This window comes from Cricetulus griseus, unplaced genomic scaffold (assembly GCF_003668045.3).
Source record: "Cricetulus griseus strain 17A/GY unplaced genomic scaffold, alternate assembly CriGri-PICRH-1.0 unplaced_scaffold_194, whole genome shotgun sequence".
NCBI lineage: Eukaryota > Metazoa > Chordata > Mammalia > Rodentia > Cricetidae > Cricetulus > Cricetulus griseus.
The window spans coordinates 1,033-24,081 of NW_023276913.1; the positions used below are offsets into that span (position 1 = coordinate 1,033).

General features: G+C 44.7%; 2 protein-coding genes across 2 annotated transcripts; both read left to right on the plus strand.

Moving 5' to 3' along the window:
- Positions 1-15,681: 15,681 nt before the first annotated feature.
- On the plus strand, positions 15,682-16,167 carry LOC113838806 (endogenous retrovirus group K member 6 Pro protein-like). The gene has a single exon (XM_027434325.1). It carries the CDS (start codon positions 15,682-15,684, stop codon positions 16,165-16,167), a length of 486 nt encoding a protein of 161 aa, XP_027290126.1.
- Positions 16,168-19,327: 3,160 nt separating this feature from the next.
- LOC113838808 (GRB2-associated-binding protein 2-like) lies at positions 19,328-20,911 on the plus strand. The gene is given in 1 exon segment (XM_035453748.1): positions 19,328-20,911. A coding segment is annotated over 1 exon segment (1,488 nt). The 5' UTR covers positions 19,328-19,423.
- The last annotated feature ends 2,138 nt before the right edge of the window (positions 20,912-23,049 follow it).

Consider the following 23,049-nt stretch of genomic DNA (forward strand, 5'->3'; position numbering starts at 1 on the left):
AGAATAAAGACTTGTCCCACCACTCTATTCTGCAGTGAGCTTTTTAAAAATTACATTTATGAGTGTGGTGGTGCACAAATTTATCCGAGCATTCTGGAGCTAGAATAAGGCACATATCTGGATATCCAGGCCAGCTGGTATACAAAGCTGGTTCCAGGAGAACTACAGGTCTTACAAAGGGAAACCGTGTCTGAAAAAAATAAAGAAAGAAAGAAACCCCCATATAATCGGAGACAGAATAGACTCCTCCATTACCCCAAAAGCAATCTCCCCACATATACAAACATGTAATGAACTTAGAGGGTGTTTTAGAGACTTCTAGAAAAAAAGGCATTTATTATTTTGTGTATCTACAAGGATCAGCCTGCAGGCATGGCTTGATTTGGGAATTTTCTTTTCCTCTTTGTGTATTTCTATTTGGGACTGGGGGTGTCCACAGAATACAGAAGATGACATCAGATGACCGGGACCATCACTTACAGGATGTTGTGAACTATTAACTGGATGCTGGAAACCAAACTTGGCTCCTCAAGAAGATCAGTCTTAACCACTAAGCCATCTCTCCAGATCCTGCTTTGGGGATCTGCGTTTATGGGATATCTTACAATACTGTCTCCCCACTCAGACTCACCCTGCTCAGAGGCAGAATCCCTGCAGTGCTACTCTGTCCCTGTCTACATCCCCACCCCATCTCCCTCCCCACACAGGGTTTCTGTGTATAGACCTTGCTGTCCTGGAACTCACTCTGTAGCCCAGGCTGACCTTGAACTCAGAAATCAGCCTCCCTCTGCTGGGATTACAGATGTGAGTCACCGTGCCTACTTCTGCAAACACAAGCCTTACCAAGCTGCAGGCATTGGACTCACTATTTAGAGTCCTGTTCTCTGGGGACAGTGAAGCCTTGAGGGCCGGAACCTCCCTAACTCTGTTCTTCCAGACCAAATATGACCCCAGACTAAAACCGAGGAGCAGTTTAAACACATAAGGAAATCACTGATCATTGTCTTCAAATGAGGAAGGGAATCCAGTCTATAATAACTTACATTATTGACTGGGATTTGGTGGCACAAGCCTTTAATGCCAGCACTCACAGGAGGCAGAGGCAGATGGATCTCTGTGAGTTCAAAACCAGGCTGGTTTACAGAGCAAGGTGCATGACAGGCTCCTAAACAATACAGAGAAATCTGTCTTGACAAACTTACACACACACACACACACACACACACACACACACACACACACCTTGCATTATTATAACTTGTATTGTTTGTTGCCCCCAAGTCCTATCCCACACCCCAAATGGATACTTTTTCCGTGTAGCCCTGACTGCCTTGGTACTCAGCTTTGGTAGACTAGGGTAGCTTGGAACTCAAGAGAACTATCTGCCTCTGGCCACCAAGTGAAGATAATTAGGGTTACCTGTGTGAACATGACAGGGACACTATTTGCTTAGGGCTACACCACTCACTAAGGAAGGTGTCCAGCAACCACTGGATGGGCTCATGACAGTTTCCTTTAAACCCTGTCACCTGTAAAATCCTCACCTCAACTCCCTGAAAAGACCACCTCACCCACCTCAGCTTGTCCCCTGCAGGCTGGACAACTGTGGCCTCACAGCCAAAGCACATGGGGGCCTATTGCCCATCTTGCAAACCAACCAGACTCTGACTGAGCTTTATGTGACCAACAACGCTCTGGGGGACACAGGTGACAGGATACTGTACAGGAGGCTGAGACATCCAGGCTGCAATCTTGGAGTCCTGTGGTGAGAGATATATCCAGATTTCTTGGGGAGAATAGGGAATTCGGGAATGCTGGCCTCAGATTTGGGGGTAAGAATTGCAAATGATTGAGATGCATTAAACACTGGATAAATGATGCTGGAGAGATAGATCATCAGTTAAAAGCACTTGGTGATCTTACAGGGGACCTGAGTTAAGTTCCCAGCACCCCTGTCAGGTGGCCACATTCACCTGTAATTCTAGCTCCTGGTGATCCAACTCCCTTTTCTAATATTCATGGCCATGCCCCAACAACACCCCCACATGGACATGCACAGATGAAAATAATAAAAAATTAATAAACTGGCCAGGATTGGTGTCCCACGCCTTTAATCCCAGCACATGGGAGGGATCAGATCCTCTTGATCTCTGTGAGTTTGAAGCCAGCCTAGACTACAGAGTGAATGTTAGGATTGGCTCTAAAGCTATACAGAGAAAACCTGTCTCAAAAAACCAAAATAAATAAAATAACTGGATAAATAAAAGTTGCAAGTATTATACTGTTTAGAAACACGAAATGAATAAATAAATAAATAAATCATAAGATTGAGAGGAAGGAGCACAGAGAGTTTGGGACTATGTTTGATCCCAGTACATGGAAAGCAGATGCATGTAGAACTCTAATAATTCTGTAAGAGCAAGGTAAACTAGAGAGTGGTGAGTTAACTCCATCCTCAGAAAAAGCCAGAGAATTTTCCTGTGTAGCACAAGACTGTAGCAGGGTTTCTCTGTGGCTTTGGAGGCTGTCCTGGAACTAGCTCTTGTAGACCAGGCTGGTCTTGAACTCACTGCAATGCACCTTCCTTTGCCTCCTGAGTGCTAGGATTAAAGGTGTTCACCACCACAGCCAAGACCAGGTCACCCACTCTTAGCCAATCCTGAACAGCCAAGGTACATACCAACCTGATTACAGTTTGTTTTATTAAAAAACCCTTCACACAGTTGGAGAGGTGTCTTGGAGTTTAAGAGCACTGGCTGATCTTACAGAGGTCCTGAGTTCTATTCCCAGCAACCACATGGTGGCTCACAACCATCTGTAATAGGATCTGTTGTCCTCTTCTGACCTGCAGGGATACATGCAGACAGAACACTGTATACATAACAAATCAATAAATATTAAAAAAAAAAAAACTTCACAACTGTGGCGAGGCAGCTTTTTCCTGCAGCTTCTGTGCTGGTTTGCTGGACAGGGTCACTGACAAGTATTGTAACTTAACATTAAACCTTATGAGTCTGCATCATAATGAGTTGGTTCCTTGGTGGTCTCTTTTTGGGATCTCAGGAACTTGGCATAAAAATTCCACGCCACTCAAAGGCAGCAGAGAGACACTGTCTCCAACAAGCAAACTGAACATTGGGAGTAAGGAGGCTGGAGAGGTGACTCTGTGGTCAGAGCACTTGTTGATTTTGCAGAGGTCCCAGTTGCCAGATCCCACTCTATAACTCACAAACTGTTCCTAGTGATCCAACTCCATTTCCGAGATCCAATAACCCCTGGTGACCTCCACTGGCACTATAATATGAGGCTCCGTCTTACATATGTGCAAAATACTCATCCTAAAACAAAAATAAAGGGTGGGTGAGCTGGCTCAGCAGGTTAAAGCATCTACTGCCAAGCTTGATGACAGGCTTCACCACCAGGACCCTCTTGGGTAGAAAGGAAAACATATACACTGGCAGCAGACTGGGCATTGGTAGTGCAATGTTAAGTTACAATACTTGGCAGGGACACTGTCCAGAAAAGTAGCACAGCAGCTGCAGAAAAAGGGTGCCTGGCCTCAATTGGGATGTTTTTTTTAAGATTTATTGATTTATTATGTATACAGAGTTCTGTCTGCATGTATCCCTGCAGGTCAGAAGAGGGCACCAGATCCCATTACAGATGGTTGTGAGCTACCATGTGGTTGCTGGGAATTGAACTCAGGACCTCTGGAAGAGCAGCCAGTGCTCTTAACCTCTGAGGCATCTCTCCAGCTGTGTGAAGGGTTTTATAGAAAAAAAACTGCAAGCAGGGTGGTATGTACCTTGGCTGTTCAGGATTGGGTAAGAGTGGGTGATCTGTTCTTGGCGGTGGTGGTGCACACGTTTAATCCCAGCACTCAGGAAGCAAAGGAAGGTGGATCACTGTGAGTTCGAGGCCAACCTGGTCTACATGACCTGGTTCCAGTATAGCCTCCAAAGCCACAGAGAAACCCTGCAGATAAATGATCCTTGTGCTACACAGGGAATTTCTCATGCTTCTTTTGAGTAAAGAGTTAACTCCACCTTCTCTAGTTTACCTTGGTCTTACAGAATCCTTACATTTCTACCTGCATCTGCCTTCCATGTGCTGGGATCTAACATTCCCAATTGCTTTGGGCTCCTTCCTCCCAATCATTCATATATATTTCAAGACAGTATAATACCAGCATCTTTTATTTATCAAGTTATTTTATTTATTTTGGTTTTTTGAGACAGGGTTTCTCTGTATAGCTTCAGAGCCAATCCTGACATTCACTCTGTAGACCAGGCTGGCCTCAAAGTTGCAGAGATCCTCTTGCCTCTGCCTCCCAGGTGCTGGGATTAAAGGCATGGTTCACAAATCCTGGCATGTTTATTAAATTTTTGTTATTTTCATATATGCACGTCCATGTGGGGGTGTTGTGGGAGCATGACCATGAACACTAGAAAAGGGATTTGGATACCTGGGATCTAGAATTTTAGGTGAACGTGGCCACCTGACAGGGGTGCTGGGAACTTAACTCAGGTCCCCTTAAGATCACCAAGTTCTTTTAACTGTTCATCTATCACTCCAGCATCATTTATGCAGAGTTTAATGCATTTCAATCATTTAGAATTCCTACCCACAAATCTTAGGCCAGCATACATGAATCCACTATTCTCCCCAAGTAATCAGGGTCTATCTCTCACCACACGACTAGAAGTTTGCAGCCTGGGTGTCTCAGCCTCCTGTACAGTATCCTGACACCTGTGTCCCCCAGAGCTTTGTTGGTCACATAAAGCTCAGTCAGCTCTGGTTGGTTTGCATGATGGAAGAAAGGTCCTCATCTTCTTTGGCTGTGAGGCCACAGCTGTCCATCCTGCAGGGGACAAGTTGAGGTGGGTGAGGTGGTCTTTTCAAGGAGTTGAGCTGAGGATGTTACAGGTGACAGGATTTAAAGGAAACTGTCATACGCCCACCCAGGGCTTGCTGGACACCTTCCTTAGTGAGTGGTGTAGCCCTCAGCAAATAGAATCCCTGCCATGTTCACACAGGTAACCCTAATTATCTTCACTAGGTGGCCAGAGACAGCTGGATCTCTTAGTTCAAGGCTACCCTAGTCTACCAAAGCTGAGTACCAAGGCAGTCAGGCCTACACAGAAAAAGTAACCATTTGGAGTGGAGGGTAGGACTTGGGAGCAAAAAACAATACAACAACAATATTGTTTTGGGGGCAAAACAAAAATGTAAGGGTGTGTGTGTGTGTATGCATCCTTTTTTGAGACAGGTTTCTCTGTATTGTTTTGAAGCCTGTCATGGAACTTGCTGTGTAGACCAGGCTGGCCTGAACTCACAGAGATCCACCTACCTCTGCCTCTTGAGAATGCTTGCATTAAAGGCTTGCCCTACCAACACCTAGCCAATAATGTAAGTTATTATAGACTGGATGCTCTTCCTGGTTTGAAGACAATGATCAATGTTTCCTTCTGTGGTTAAATTGCTCCTCAGTTTTAGTCCGGAGTCACATTTGGTCTGGAAGAGTAGAATTAGGGAGGATCTGGCCCGCAGGCTTCTCTGTCCCCAGACAACACATGTCTAAACATTGAGTCCAATGCCTGCAGCTTGGTAAGGCATGGTATTGGAAGAGTAGACATGGTGGCTCACATCTGTAATTCCAGCAGAGGGAGGCTGATTTCTGAGTTCATGTTCAGCCTGGAATACAGAGTGTGTTCCAGGATAGCCAGGGATACACAAAGAAACCCTGTCTGGGAAGATGGTGTGGGGGATGTTGACAGGGAAAGAATAGCACTGCAGGGATTCTGCCTCTAAGCTGGGTGAGCCTGAGTGGGGAAAAAGTATAGTAAGAGATCCCAGAAACCCAAGTCCCCAAAGCAGGAGCTGGGGAGATGACACAGTGGTTAAGACTGCTCTTCTTAAGGAGCCAAGTTTGGTTTCTAGCACCCAGTTAGTAGTTCACAACATCCTGTAAGTGATGGTCCTGGTTATCTGATGTCATCTTCTGTCCTCTGTGGACACCCCCAGTCCCAAATACACATACACAAAGAGGAAAAGAAAACGCCCAAATCAAGGCATGCCTGCAGTCTGATCCTTGTAGATACCCAAAATAATAAATGCCTGTTTTTTCTGGAAGTCCTAAACAACCTTAAAGTTCTTTACATGTTTGTATATGTGAGGAATTTGCTTTTGGGGTAATGGAGGAGTCTATTCTGTCTCCGATCATGTGGGTTTTTTGTTTGTTTGTTTGCTTTTTCCATACATGGTTTCCCTGTGTAAGACCTGTAGTTATCCTGGAACCAGCTTTGTAGATCAGGTGGCCTGAATATCCAGATATGTGCCTGCTTCTAGATCCAAATGCTGGGATTAAAGTTGTGTACCACCACACTCATAAATTTAATTTAAAAAATCTCAGTGCAGAATAGAGTGGTGGGACAAGTCTTTATTCTTAAGGCAGAGACCAGCTTTGTCTTCATTGTGAGTCCCAGGCTAGCCAGGACTAGTAGGATTCTCTCTGTCTTACAAACACACACGTACACACACACTCTCAGACACAAAATAAACTAAATTCTTAGGTTGAAACTAGGTTGATAGATTAGACAATGCATAGTGTCAAAACCAGACTGGGAAAGTAGTAACAGGAAAAGGATTCAAGGTTATCTTCAGCTACATAAAGAACCCAAAGCTAGCCTAGCCTAGAAAGACCCAATCTCCTAATAAATAAGGGGAGAAAAAATATATAAAAAATCTAGTGCTCTAGACTCTAAAACCTATATCCTTGTTGCTGTTTTTATTGAGATATGGGCCATCTGTGTAGTCCTGGCCCCAAACTCAAGACATCTACCTGCCTCTGCCTCTGCCTCCCAAGGGCTGGGAGTAAAGATCTTGCCACTACATGGGCCAAATTAATATCTTTATCTGCTTATCCAAATTGAAGACCTGACAAGGTATACTTCTTCAATAAACAATACATCAAAAATACATAGAAATGTCCCTGGAATTGATGACTGAACTGGGCATGGTCTTATTTGCCCATTATTCCAGCCCTTGGAAGATGGGAAGAGGAAATAAGGAATCCAAGGACGTCCTTGGCAATTTAGTGAGTTTAGGACCAATTTGAGTACCTGAGACTTTGTCCGAAGAAACCCTAAAACCCAAGCATGTAACGTGTCTCAGTAGCTGTGTCCCTGTATTCCTGGACACCTGATTTCAATCCATAAACCATGTAAAGGTAGAGAAAACCAACTCAGCTAGCTATTGTTTGACATCCAATCCAGTTTGGCAAAGCAGGTCTAACCATACACACATGAGGAAGAAAGACAAAGGAGGTGGAGCAAGGACTTCAACTCAGTCAAAACATGAGAAAACAAGCCAAAACACTGACCCTCCCAGGTAGAGATTACTTCCTTTACTCCTTTCATTAATATTTTTAAGAATGAATCTGGAGCCGGGCAGTGGTGGTGCATGCCTTTAATCCCAGCACTCGGGAGGCAGAGGCAGGTCGATCTCTGTGAGTTCGAGACCTTCATGATCTACAAGAGCTAGTTCCAGGACAGCCTCCAAAGCCACAGAGTAACGCTGTCATGAAAAAAAAAGAATGAATATGGAGCCAGGCAGTGGTGGCAAATTCCGTTTCATCCCAGCACCCAGGAGCCAGACAAGGACGGATCTCAGATAGATTCAGGCTAGGATAGGCTCAAATACTATCCAGAATCTCTTTAAGGACCCCCAAAACAAAAACCAAATGCTGAATCTCACTATGTACCCTGGCCAGTCAGGAATTCATGATTGTGACCCCCGGGGCTTGAACTAACAGCAATCCTTCCCACACCCCCAGACTCAGCCTCAATAATTGCTACAAAAAAGAAACCACCCTATCCAGAGCCTATCCATTTAAAAACATAGATACAAACAAACAAATCCACTTCCTCCTCTGGGGATGGGGGCAGACACAGGACGGTTGGGGAGCAGGGCATGGATGCTGAAGGTCATTCAGCCCCAGGGGGCATCAGAACCCAGGATACAGGGTGGATTGGGTAAGGATGGCCCCAGTTGGGGGAGGGAATCCAGAGCCTTCCCTCTAGGGGGCCAATGAGCCCTCAGACTATGTAAACACTAGAGCCTCTCCCTCTCCCAGGGACTTCTTTGGGATATTGTTGGTGCTTGTCAGGATATTCTGCTCCACCTTTCGAGTTCGGCTTTCTCTCTGTCAGAAAGGTAAGTTTTTTTGTCTGTTCTGATATTTGAAACCGAGGACCTTAGCTTTGAGAGGCAGGTGTAGGCTTGATATGGATGTTGGATGAGATAGGTTTAATTTAGCCAGCTTACGACCTGGGACAGGCTAAGTAACACACTTCTGCCTTCCTCAAAAGCACAAAGGGCCTACTTACAGAACTTTTCGTAATCTGTGTAGTTTGGAGCATGTCCTGAACGCGCTCTGTAGACTATGCCGTCCTCGAATGCACACGTCTGCCTGCCTAACTAGGATCATGGGCTTGAGCCAGCACTGACTAGCTTGCTTTGTAACTTGTAAAAACTAGAATTTTAAATGAACATAGCCAAGGATTCGGCCTCTTGGCCCCAAGTCAGCTGAGTGTAGACCCACCTCACAGGAGGCAAGGCCTGCAGGCAGATTGTACATAGTTTTAGCAATGTAGGAATTTTGGAGTGTTGTGGTGGTTATGAATGACGCTTCTCGGAGTTTCGGAGGGTCCCAGGCAATTGTATTGCGTTTGTTCAAGAAGCCAAATTACCAATGGACTTGGGTCAATTTTGGGACCGGATGCTAACCAACGTGAATTATGCTTCATTTAAGTTGTTGGCGCATTAGTTTGAACTGTTCCAATGTTTTTAGTTTTCTGGCGGGTAAATTTTTTTTTTTTGGCTTGTGCGTCTCTCTGGACCATGTAAGCCTGTGATACTCAAACTATGGGGTACTTTGTGTTCTGGAATATAGTGCCACCAGGTTTTGAGCACTACCGGTTCACAAAATGCGGTTTCCCCAGTTCTTAGTGACTCATCTAGATTTCGAATAGTGTGGGGCACTCTTTGGACTTGGGCTACAATGGGTCCTTTGGTAGCGTGTGTCTGGGTTAACTGCGGTGTCCTGGGACCTGGGACTCCATTGGCATGGAGGGGAGAATGTTGAGCGGGAAGGAAGGTTTTGTACATCGCTTGCACAGTAGCCAGGGACTGAAGCGGTATTGGAAAGAATGGGGGCGGGTGTCTAGGTTCCCCCAGGCTTGAGGGGACACCCCACAAAGCTGTCATCAATGTGGTTGCCCTCTCTGAGGCAGAACTGGAAAGTGATTCCACTTTGTTCCTCGCTGTGTGGGACAAGCATCCCTGTTGAGCCCATTGGAAACTCTTGTGCACAGGCGCTGAGCTCAGGCTTGGGAGTGTGAGGAGTGCTGCACTCTGCTAAAAATGCTGGGTAAGTTAGGTGTGATGGGAACATTGTTCATGTATGTTCTGTGGACCTAAAACGGAGGCCAGTAGTGGTGAGACCTAAGCTACAACGGCTACATTTTGAAAGCGAATTTTTCTCTGGGAGCTTTTGAGACATTTTCAGTTGGTTCAAGTTTCGCCTTGGTTGTAAGAACTGCAGTTTAGGGCACATGTTTCAGGGTTTTTTGGGGGGCGGGGTTTGAGACAGGGCTTCTCTCTTGACTTTTAAGGCTGTCTTGGAACTATCTCTCCTGAACAACGCTGGTCTCGAACTCACAGAGATCTGCCTGCCTCTGTCTCCTGAGTGCTGGGATTAAAGGCAGAGAGAAACAAATCAAGGGGCCTTGATTCCTTGAGCTATGTTCCAAACCACCTTAGACATTGTTTTTGAACTCCTTGAACTATGTTACAAATCACCTTTGACATTGTTTTTTGAACACTCTCTGTGTGACCAAAACACCTCAGTGTTTTTTTGTTTTGTTTTTTTTCAAAACAGGGTTTCTCTCATTTGGAGTCAGATGCACAGGGTTCTGCCTCACAAGTGCTAGGATTAAAGGCTTTCCACACCATTGTGCACTCTATGAGGCCCTTTTTGAGATAGGCTGTTGATGCTGGAATTCCTGCCTACCAGAAGCACAGATCTTGTTTCTTCTAGGATTAGGGCATATGCTACTTCCAAGTGGTTTTCTGAAGTTTTGTGTATGTGTGTGTGTGTGTGTGTCGGAGGGAGAAGGTGGTAGAATCCTAGTAAATTGTCCAGGTTGTCCTGAGTGCCTCTTGGGTGCTAACTGTAACAGCCACAATACCGGACACATTTTACCTTTGTGCATGCTCACCATTGGGCCTGTGCTTACTCCCCTGTGTCAGGTCACTGCAACCATGTTGGTTCCTGTGATGTATGTGTCGACTTCATGCTTGATGGCAGGCTCCTTAACATGTTTCTGCCCTTTACCATTAGTGAGCATAATGTAGCCTGGAGCTTGCACGGATAAGGATATATATATATATGCTCCTGTAGGTCCTGGAGTTCAAACCCAGCCCTTTGGTTCATAAAGGCACAAGCCATCATGCACGGCAGAGGTAAACTTTTCTTCAGCCCAGATGTTAACCATCGGCATGCAATCTATATATCTCCTTAGGAGAGAATATGGTCCTGTGTTTCATGCATGCTTGCTAGGCATCCAGTCTTCCAGCTGGTCTACATGTCCTGCCCTCTCCATGTGTTAAGTCCTCATCTGTGTGGATAGCAGATACAAACAGTCCTGGATATTTCTATGTATACTGCCTCTGGAACCTTGGTTTACAGCCAAAGGGCACTAAGTATTTTTTGTGCTTCTGTTTGTTCTAGTGTATAGTTTCCCAGTGTGATTACAATGTTGAGTTGTGAAGTAGGAAAACAAACAACTTTTTTTTTGGTTTTTCCAGACAGGGTTTCTCTGTGGCTTTGGAGGCTGTCCTGGAACTAGCTCTTGTAGACCAGGTTGGTCTCTAACTCACAGACATCTGCCTGCCTCTGCCTCCAGAGTGCTGGTATTATAGGCTTGTTCCACCAACCCCCAGCTAAACAGACAAATTTCTAAGGAATTGGCTGGGCAGGGAAATATTGCCATCCCCTTCTTATATCTGCAAGGATTCTAAGTTACTGCTTGAATTGCCTCTGGAAAATGTGCAAATATTTGTGGGTCTAGAGAAGCTGAGGCAAGCAGAACTAAGAGGTGGACGACAGCCAAGGCTACAGAAACACTTTGTCTCTAACATAATATACCCAACTCTTCCAAATAAGTGTCCTCTACCCTTATTTTAATCTGCAGTTTCACACATTCGCCAGTAGATGGGAGTCTTGTCACAGTGACTGACTGAAATGTCCAGTACTCAGATTTTTGTGGGTTTTCCAGGGCAGTCTTTACTGTTACACAGAGAAAAGCAAAAGTCACACACAAAGTAATGTCTCTCAAGTGCTAGATCACAGCTGTCTCAGGGAATAAAAGTCCTGGTTCCATTCTGATGGTGCATTCATGCTCAGCACCCAATATCCAAGAAAGTTTTTGTGAGTCAAAGTGCTGCCAGGCTACTTTGTTTCATTTTGTTCAGGTCTATTCCAAACAGCCTGTGGACAAACATGGGACAATCACTATGGACTACAAACACAGCATCATGGTACCCTGCCTTTTAGCCTGTCTTCCTTCCTTCCTTCTTTCCTTCCTTCCTTCCTTCCTTTCTTTGTCAAGATTTGTTTATTACTTATACAGTGTTCTGCCTACCTGCCAGAAGAGGGCACCAGATTGAATTGTAGATGGTTGTGAGCCACCATGTGGTGATCGGAATTGAACTCAGGACCCCTGGAATAGCAGTCAGTGCTCGTAACCTCTGAGCCATGTCTCCAGCCACACAGCCTGTTTGTCAAATATTGCTTTCATTAGTTCTGTATGCAGTGCTTCCTGCTCTTGCATAGGGCCAGAGTTCAGTTCCACATACAACCATTTTTAACTCAGGTCGACGGGATCAGCTGTCCTTTTCTGGCCAATATCAGCTCAATGCATTTGGACACATACATACATACATACATACATACATACTCACACACACACACACACACACACACACACACACACACACGAGAGAGAGAGAGAGAGAGAGAGAGAGAGAGAGAGAGAGAGAGAGAGAGAATTAACCATTAATATTTCTATTGCTTGTTTGTTTGGATTTTTTTCCAACAGGGTTTGTCTGTGTAACCTTGGCTGTCCTGGAACTCAATCTGTAGACCAGGCTTGCATTGAACTCCCAGAGATCTGCCTGACTCAGCCTCCCAAGATCTGGGATTACAGGGTTACACCATCAATGTGCAGTCTGCTGCTAGTGTTCATAACGACTGAGCCATCACTCTAGCCACAACAATGCAAATCTCTAGGACACGGGCAATTGAGATAACCAAGGAGAAAGGCTTTTTCAGCCATGTTTTGTGCAAGGGAGCATTGATCTCAAGGTGGCCTCAGACTTGTAGAAATACTGTCTGTCAGAGGCCAGAGATTACTCTGCTTCTTCTTGACTCAAGGTCAAAGAGTTCTAAACTGTCCTTAGTCTTCCAAGGTTAAAGTCACAAGGTCTAAGGCATGGCTGCTATAGGATGTTTGATCTTAATCTTGAATGGCTTACCTAAATAACTACAGACTTGGTCTGAGGTGTGGTTACTCTTGACCCTCATGGCCCCATAAGGAGAGTTGAGTCTCAGTATGATTATCAAATGTTTGGTCGATTAAGGTAGAAAGTGGGTTTGTTCCTGATACATGATAAAGAAGTCTTTTGCCATGTTCCCCTTTTGGTTGGGGTACTTAAGAATGCTGAAGAATAAACTTGGGAAGTCCAGTATTCACGCACTTCATTGCCCTCTTGGCTCTATCCTGTGTCTCTTTTTTTTAAGGGTCTTACCTGCCATGTCTCAATCTATTCTCCCCCTCAGGTATGAACCTGGCAAGTTGGCTGGATCCCACTGAAGCCTAACATGGATTGATTGTCACAACTATACAATTCAGAAACACAGGTAAATGCTCTTAACCTCTGGGCTATTGATCCAGCCCCTCTATGTGGAAGAACTATGCACAACCATCTGCAGCTCCAGTTCCAAGGGACCCAGCACCCTCACACAGACATGCATTCAGGCAAAACACCAATGCTCATGAAATTAAAAATACATAACTTTTTACCTGAGTGGTGGTGGCACACGACTTTAAACCCAGCACTTGGGAGGCAGAGGCAGGCAGAACTCCTCAAGTTCGAGTCCAGCCTGGTCTACAGAGGTAGATCCAGGACAGCTAGGGCTACACAGAGAAATCCTGCTGGGGACCTCTTTAGGGTCTGCTGTTCTTCTCATAACTAAGGGTGACCCACAGTGCCCTTAGGGTCCCCTGTCTGTCTCATGACTAGGTATTTTCTTCCTAGTTCCCTGCTTCTGCCTATGCCTTTGTGCAAGAATGCAAATTATCCACCCATTGAGGGGGCTTGGTGGCTTGGACCTTGATCTGAGTAAATTTACACTGGGGCTGCTGTTAGTATATAAGCCTACTCCCCTTTGGACTAAACAGCCTTCTCCTTACAAGAGTGACTAGCTGTGTTGTATTTATTTAATCCTTAGATCCCCTTGCCCGAACCCATGAGAAGGTTGTAGAGCTGGCTGTTATGACAATTGGAGGTCCCAACAAGATTTAGGAAAGAATGGGAGGCACTGAAGGATCACCCGGGACGGCTTGCCAGCATTAAGGTAAGGAACAGGTGTATTGAAGATGGATGTGGCTAGTTCTTACTCTCTTACGGGGAACCAATTGGTCCAATTGTCCAGTAAGCAGGGCATCAGTATTAAGTACAAGACAGCAACAGACTTTTTAAAAACTGTACAAGAGGTCAGCCTTGGATTTTAATCTCTGGTGACCTTAGTATTGTTGATGGGGAGCAGGTGAGGATAGACCTGCAAAGGGCATTACACAGAGATGGGCCGAATGCCATACCAGCAGTTACTTTTTCTCTGTGGCATCTTGTCAAAGAAGCACTTCTTAGTAATATTGTGGAAGTGAAAAAGCAGGTTGAGGAAGCCAAGGCTGCCTTCTCAGAAGCTCAGAACCAAGAGTCTGTTAGGTCACTTCAAGCTTCTAGTGACACTTCCTTTGGGTCCTCTCCCTGATATTCAGGGGAGGAGACTAAGGAAAGTGAAGAATTTGCAAGGGACGATAAATTAAAACATAAGCTAAAAGCCTCGTGATCCTGCTATAAGTTGTAGCGCTATCTGTTTTCCTTCAGGCTTTCCTGAAGACCAGAAGGACGAAGTGATGTTCCCAATCGTAGAGATAGTTGCTCCCCAAGGCCAGAATCAGAGAGAGCATTCCACTCTTAATTTTATGTATATTAAACAGCTGAAAGAGGCAGTTATGGCTTATTGGTTTCATGCCCCTTTTACTCTGACCATTTTTGACTTATTTGTGGCCTTGAATTGCACACCCAGTGATTGGCAAAAATTATGTCCAGCTGTGCCCTCCAGGGGAGATTTTTTTGATTTGGAGAGGTGAATTCCAAAACCTATTTAACCAAATGGCACAGTGCAACACACCTGCCAGTTTCCCTGAAAGGAATTTAGAAATGCTTACTCGTATGGGAGCCTATGCAGACCTAGGTCAGCAAATTCTTTACGATCCAGCTGTATATGCACAGATCTCAGCAGCTGCTGCCCTTGCTTGGAAAGCTTTACCTAACAAGGCCATAAGAGACCAACTTTCTAAGGTCCTATGGGGATCATCTGAATCCTATTCTGACTTTGTGGACTGACTTCTAGAACTTTAGGGCATACATTTGTGGATACTGATAATGTCATGTCTATAGTTAGACAGCTAGCTTTAATAAATGCCAACAAGTATTGTAAAAAGGCTTTACTACCTCACAAGGTCAAAAGAATCAATGATTACATTGGTATTTGTAGAGATATAGATGAACACCACATTATGGGACAAGTTATTGCTTCTGCTATGCAGGGAAATAAGAAGGTCAGTGAGGGAGCCAGACCTAAGACATGCTTTGTATGTGGGCAAATGGGCCACTTTAAGAAAAATTGTCCTGCTAAGGACTCTGCATCCCCTCATCCAGGTCGTTGTTCCTGCTGTAAAAAAGGATATCATTGGGACATTAAATGCCGGTCAAAGACTGATGTACAGGGCAACCCCCTGCCACCTCCGGGAAACTGGAATCAGGGTCTGCTCTGGGCCCCTTCCTCCCAGGTGCAGGGGGCCTTGAATACAACTATTTCCTGCCCTATTCAGTTCCTCCCCAAGAGGAACACCTTTGTATCCAAGACCTTGTCAGAGATACACCAGGAAGTGAAGGACTGGACCTCTGTACCTCCAACACAGCAGTTTTGACTCTTCAGATGGGACCCCAAGATTTGGGCATGAGAGTCAAAGGCCTTTTACTGCCAGGCTCAATTGGATTGATTTTAGGAAGAAGTAGCACACTGCTTGAGGGAGTTAGGGTCATTCAGGAAGTGATTGATGAAGATACTGAAGGAGAGGTCAAAATTATGGTAATAAGCTGGCAAGGGAGTCACTGTTATTCCCCAAGGAGCTAGAATTGCTCAGTTAGTTCTGTTCACTAAATTTGCAACTAAGAACCCTTACTTAAGCCTGAGAGAGGAGAAGGGAGGTTTGGTTCTAAGGGACCCATTGGATGCTGGGTGTCCACTCTATAGAATCATGACACTTGATGACGCTGATTATTGATGGGAGGGCCTTTCAGGGGCTTTTGGACATGGGTGCAGACAGGTCTGTCATTTCCCTCAACCATTGTCCGAAGGTGTGGCCCCTGCAAGAATCAGATAGTAGCATGAAGTGTGTAGGCGTGGCTAAGTCACCTAGTAAAAGTTCCCAGCTGCTAACTTGCAAGCATGATGAGGGACACTCTGGTATGTTTCAGCCCTTCATTTTGCCTCATATCCCCATCAATCTGTGGGTCAGAGATGTCCTAGAAGCCATGGGGGCCATTCAGGCCATGCCTCATGTGCAGCACATACTTAGAGAGCAGGGCTATTGCCCCGGAAAAGGAATTGGGCAGAAATTACAGGGCGTTCCCCTGCCCATGTTGGATAAACCCCCTGGTGCAGAGGGCTCTGGGAGACCAGAGAGGATTGGGACATTTTTAATGGGAGCCATTGTTTCGCAGCCTCGTATACCTCCAATTCTTATCACCTAGAAAAATGATGAACCCATTTGGGTAGAACCATGGCCCCTGACTAAAATAAACCTGGAGGCTGCTCTTGCCCTGCTCCAGGAACAACTTAATGCCAGTCACATTGTCCCTTCTTACCTTTCCCTCAAATACCCCCGTATTTGTTGTTAAGAAAAAAATCAGATAAATGGATACTATTACAATACTTGAGACAGGTTAATAAGACCATGATCTCATAGGTGCCACTCAGCCAGGGATGCCAGCCCCTGTGGCCAGCCCAAAACACTGGCACTTAATTGTGACAGATTTAAAGGATTTTTTTTCAATATTCCTCTACACCCTGCTGATGGTCAGCACTTTGCTTTCAGTGTTCCATTTTTAAATTTAAGAGAGCCTCATAAGACGTATCAATGGGTGCTTTTGCCTCAAGGCATAGCTTGTAGCCCTACCATGTATCAAGTTTGTGTTTCTCAAGCTATAGACCCAGTCAGACAAAAATATCCTCAATTATATATAATTAAATATATAGATGAGTTATTATTGGCAGCTCCAAAAGAAAAGTTATTACTATCTACTCCTGGGATCTTCAAGAGACCTTAGGTTTGGCTGGATTACCAATAGCACCAAAGAAGGTACAAAAAGACTTTCCATATCATTATCTGGGACATCACTTGCTTTGTAATGGGGTGTGCCCTCAAAAGATTAAACTTCGGCTGACAACCTTCAAACTTTAAATGGTTTTCAGAGGCTTCCGGGTGATATTACTTGGAGCAGACCTAGTTTAATAATTACTAATGGGCAACTTAAACCTCTCTTTATTATATTATAAGGTGATGCAGATCCCAACTCTCCTCGAGTCCTTACTGCTCGAGGACAGAAGTGCATCATTTGATTGAAAAGGCCTTAGAAGGAGCTCAATTGGCTAATATAGATTGTTTCCAACCTTTAAACTTATTAGTGTTCTGTTCTGTTCATTCTCCTACAGGAGTTTTTGGCCAGAGAGTCCTATTCTTTGGGTTCATTCTCAGGACTCCCCATCTAAATAAGTGGTATCGTGTCACCAAGCTAGAATTGAAGTCCTATTTTAAGCGCAAAAGATTGCTTTGCAGACTTTTGGTAAGGAGCCAGACCAGGTTGTTACACTTTTATCCCATCAACAAATAGAGTGGCTACAAAATAATAGTAATAATTGGGCTATTTTTCTCTCTGCTACCCAGAGTGGTTTTGATAATAATTACCCATCCAATAATCTGGATTCCCTTTTTAAGATACATCCTTTGATTTTCCCAAAGATTATAGTCTCTCAGCATATTTCCAAGGGATGAATGGTTTTCTCAGATGGTTCTTCAAATGGGAGAGCTGTAGTTGTAACGTATCCAATCACTAAGACAGCCAGAATTGCTGCATCTTCTGCCCAAATGGCAAAACTTTTAGCCTTGGCCATGTCTCTACAGTTCTTCCTCAGGGAAGCATTAACAACTACACTGATAGTCAATATGCAGCTCAAATTGTCCAACCCTTGGAGATGCCTGCCTATGTTGCCACTATGTCCATTGTACAAGAGAGTTTGTTACAGATACAGGGTCTGCTATCGAAAGGGAGCAAACCTGCATTCGTGGGACATCTTAGGGCCCATACCCATTTGCCAGGACCTCTCAGTGAAAAAAATCACAAGACCAACAGGTACATTCAAATCATTGCAGTTTCACAAGGGCTCACTAGAACACAATCCTTACATAAGTGCTTTCATCTCAGCACAAGGTCCTTACAGCTACATACTCAGATAATCAAGGAACAAGTTAAATAGTTTGTGTCAAATTTCTTCCTGTGCTTCACTTGGGAGTTAGTCCCCGAGGATGGCTGCCCAATCACGCATTGCAGATGGATGTAACTTATGTGCCATCCTTTGGTAAATTGCAATTTGTTTATGTTTCTGTAGATACTATTTTCAGACTAATATTTGCCTTTTCCCATTCTAGTGAAAAGGTAAAATATATTAAAAGCCACTGTCTACAAGCTTTTGCTTACATGAGTGTCCCAAAAGAAATTAAGACTGATCATGGCCCTGCTTATGTCAGCAGAGGTTTCAGTCAATTTTAAATTACCCCCAAAACTGGTATTCCTTACAACCCCCAAGGACAGGCTATTGTAGAACATGTCCACCACACTTTAAAAGCCTATTTAGTTAAAGTAAAGAATTGGGACCTTGAGGGTCACCTTGGCTCTACTAACTCTGTCACTTATTTTCTATCTTAATTTTTTTTAATTATGGATTATTCTTGTAACTCTGCAGCAGATCGTCATTGGCGGTCCACTGCACAGAAAAGACCTCTGGTTATTTAGAGAGACCTTCCCTCGGGCCTTTGGAAAGAGCCAGATCCAGTTTTGGTGTTGGCCTGTGGTTCTGTTAGTGTTTTCCCACAGGATAGGGAGCGTTGTGTGCATCTGGTTCCTGTTGAAATGCCTCAGCCATCTAATGACTCATTGGGTGTTTGGACCCAGTCCCCACAGGGTCTCTAAGAGTTGTTTTCCAGCATAACTACAGGTACCTCCTGTTTTTCTGATCTCCCCCAATAGGATCCTGATGTGAACCCTTTGACCTGGGATTTTTGTAAGTTTGTATACAAGACTGCTCCACAATAAAAATGAGGGACATTCTCTCAGGAACTGAACCAGGCATCTTGTGGTTCATCCAACTCTCCAGGCTTTCGCCCAATACTCAGACTTAGTGGTGGACAAGGGAGGCCACAAGTGGAGTTTCCACAGAGATCGGTAAAGACAGGAGACCATAAGAGATCACACTCAAAAAAATGCCAAGCAAGTAAGGAGTTGTGAGTGTGGATTGCAAAAGGTACAAAAAATAGGTACCTCAACTCCTAAGAGAGATCGATTGTAAAGGCACTGGAAAAGTGGTACCTCAGCTCCTAAGATAGTTGGATTGGAATAGGGATCACAGTCAATCACACAGATAAAGTTTAAAGAGACAAGGCACTGGTAAGATTTCCTTTTAACTTTTGATTAAGTAATAATTCTAAAAAAACTACTAAAGAAATACAGGAAATCCCCCACTGAGGAATCCTTCCCCCTTGAGCTGTGCACTGGGGGAAGCAGCAGCCAGCTGACCCAGCAGCCCGAGCCCTTGTCCACTCAAGCTGACTGTGGGCTCCAGTCAGCCAGCAATGATGTGGTGTGCACAGGCTGGCTGGAGAAATCACCTCCTGAGAAAAAGTTGGAGCGCTATGCTTGGAAGAAACGCTGGTTCATCCTGCGGCGTGGTCAGATGAGAGGTGATCCGGATGTTCTAGAATACTATAAGAATGAACACTCCAAGAAACCCCTGCGGATCATCAACCTAAACTTCTGTATCCATCTGGGTGTAGGCGTGACCTTCAACAAAAAAGAACTCCAAAAGAGTTTTATGTTTGATATCAAGACCAATGAGCGCACCTTCTACCTGGTGGCTGAGACAGAGGCTGACATGAATAGGTGGGTCCAGAGCATCTGCCAGATCTGCGGCTTCAGTCAGACTAAAGGGAGCACTGATGCCCTGAGAAACCTTCCTTCAGTCAGTCATAGTCACCGCTCTTCACCAGCTGAATTCAGCAGCTCCAGTCAGCACCTGTTCCCAGCAAGAAGGTCCTCAGCCCTTTCACACTCTAGCCAGCTACCTCTGTCAAGCTGCATCCAGCCTGCCATGTCCACCAGTGCACCTCAGGATTATCAACACTTGCACCAATGCATAAGTGGAATGACAGAAAATGCAAGGAATGCCAGCTTTTCTCAGAGCAACCTACAGGAGAGTGATACAGCCGCACAAAACCTTGCCCAGGGCAATAGACACTATATCAACAGAGTCAGCAGTCAGGTCCATGACTTCTATAGCCTTCCCAAGCCAAGCCAATTCTGTGGTTTTGACCTGCCCCATAGCCTGGCTTCACACAGCCACACCAAGGGCAACGTCACAGGGTCTCTGGCAGATAGTGAGGATGTGTACACATACAAGGAACCCAGAAACACCCTGTGTAGTGAATTTGGAGACCTCCCAGTGGACTCAGCCATAGCTCCCCCACCACTGCCCCCCAAGACACCTCGGGGGAGCAGCCCCCAACAAAGACCGCCAGACAGTGACTACAAGTACCCAACACGAGATGGAGAAACCGCCTGCTGCCGTGATAAATCTCCAAAAAAGACTATCGTGGGTCTACCAAACAATGCCAGCTCTGATGACAACTATGTGTCTATAAACCCAGGTTCTGGCATCCCCATGAGCACAATGCCCCTTCACATTGCCAGCTGAGGAAGCGAGATCCAGCCACCACCTGTCTATTGCCACCTCAAGCCTGGCCAAAAAGCAAAGCCAGAACTCCTTGACCTGAGAAACAACACTGTTATCAATGATCTCCCTTTCAAGTCACCTGTCACCAAGGCTTGGTCCACAGTCAACAACACTTTCAATCCCAGCTCTTCCCAGTACTGCCGTTCTATCTCCATTACTGATTCTGGAGACTGTGAGGAGAACTATGTCCCTATGCAGAACCCAGCGTCTTCATCCCCTGTACCCAGTGGCACTAACAACCCAGCTCCAAAAAAGAGTACTGGTAATGTGAATTACATAGACCCAGACTTCCAGCCGCCCTCCCCGAGCCCTCAACACAAGCCATCCACATCATCGATCATATCAGATGAGAAAGGAGTATATGTCCAAACAGATGAAGAAAAGAACCAGGCCCTACAAAAGTCCATACAGGAATCGACAAAGATGCAATAGTCCTGCAGGTCCTCCAAAGATGCCAAGCTATGGTAAGGATGGCCATCCCCTGACACCTCTTCTCCTATGTGAGTTTTGTTCAAAAGATGTATATACCTTCTGTACGTATAGAATGGCCACACATGTGTGTATGAAGTGTGATCGTAAATGTGTGACTGTTAACAAAAGAATGCCATTGTGTTGTCTTTAAATTGTGTAATTGCTGGGGAAGGAGCAACAGTTGTTAAAGTACAGGTTACTTGGGAGGGAAATTTCTGTTTTTTTTCCCATGGAGGGTGAAGAGCTGTGGATTTCTTCCAGACTGATATGGTTTCATGGGGCAGGACCCCTTGAAGCAGTGGCCCAGGTAATCCGAATACTTGTTTTCCATAAAATTTGTTCAGTTAGAAATGGTAGTGGTCACAGGCAATCATTTTTAAAAGGAAAAAGGAGGAATATTATATAGAAATGATACTTTGTATTGGAATGGATCCTCATTTGTTGATACTTTGTATTGTTTATTTGTTTATATTAGTTAGGTTTTCTAGATATATAGATATTCTTCAAACCATTCTAAGACCTACGGAATATCTGGCATTTAAATGGTTTAGGGCTTTTCTTGACAGTGAGACACAACTACTCCCGGTACACCAATTACATCTGAGCAGAAGATGAGCATTGAAGAAATAAAGTTTGCCTTTGACATGGCAAGACTAGCCATTTGGGCAAGAAGCTGCTCTTGCCTGAACTGTTTGACTGTTGATTTATAAACTGGACATGCAGGACTCACTGGAAAGTGAGTGCTTAAACAAAATGGGCAACCATGAAAGGTTCCTGCTTCATGAAAGAGTCTACCGGATGTTCTACTGCACACAGAAAAAAGGTGACCGACAAACTGACAATGCAGGTGGAGGGTTTAGAATTTTCTGCTTTGCTGAGAAGTCTGGGATACACATTGTGGTCTGTAGGCTAAAAATGGATGCCCCAACGTTACCAAGAAAATTTGGGTGACTGACTAGGAAGCAAGATAAGCCTGTCATTTCTAGAGTTTATATATTGTTCTTCTATGGTCTTTGATGGAGTTGAAGACAGATAGTTATAGTAATGCACTAAGATAGAGTCATTAAAATCTTACAATTCTTACTTGATAACTGTTTTGTTATATAGCATCAATATCACCTGAGGTTTTTGTACGTTTTTATATATAGCTTCTCACAATAAAGGTGAGAGACATTCTCTCAGAAACTGGATCAAGCTTCTTGTCGTTCATCCAAATATCCAGGCTTTCACCTGATATTTGACTTAGTGGTGGCCAAGGGCGGCCACAATATATGAGTTAAAATGTCCAAGTGCTTAGACTAGAGACTAGGTAACAGTGCTGTCTGTACACATCTCAGCAGATGACACCAGATATGTAAGTAATAAAATATGAAATGAAGTGACTAAGAATTAATCAGTCTGAGGATGGTTTCCCATGTGAGGGTTTGTTCCTTTTATGCTAGGGAAGAAAACACTGTATTTAGGAAAACTGTGAGAAGCAGAGGTGTGCTTCTAAGGGCATTCCTTAGAGTGGCTTGAACAGACACAACCTGGGAAGATGGGCTACTGTCCTCAAAGTAGCTGTTGGGTGCTTTGGAGAGAATTGATGGACTTGCTGGGTAGGGCATAGAATAGAGGGAGCAAGACGGGGAAGACCCTCTGAGTATGATTGTGCCAGGGAGCAGTGCCTGGGAGCTCTAGGCATTGAAGGAAACTGCAGTCATTCAGGGGGAAATGAATGAACAATTCAAAAGTTCTCCCAGAGAAAGAATTGGGGACATAGTGTTGTGCCCAAATTCTGAAACCCCAAATCACCAAGAGGACCATTTCGATGCAAAGCAATGAGTCTTTTATTGCAGTTGTTAAATGAGCTAACCCCATGATAGCTCAGGCCTTTCATCCATCCACCATGGCAGATGGCTGGGAAAAGACCCAGAGAAACCACGGGGCCAGAGATCTTATAGGGCAGGGTAAGGGGAGTGTCTAGGGGTACGCACAGACTCACTATTGGTGTGCCTCCAGACTTGGAGGGCTTGCCCTGTGTTGATTGGTCAACTGGTTGTTATGGCCCATAGGCTCTCCCAGGGTGGTTGCTATGCTTTACACTTCATTGCTGTGCA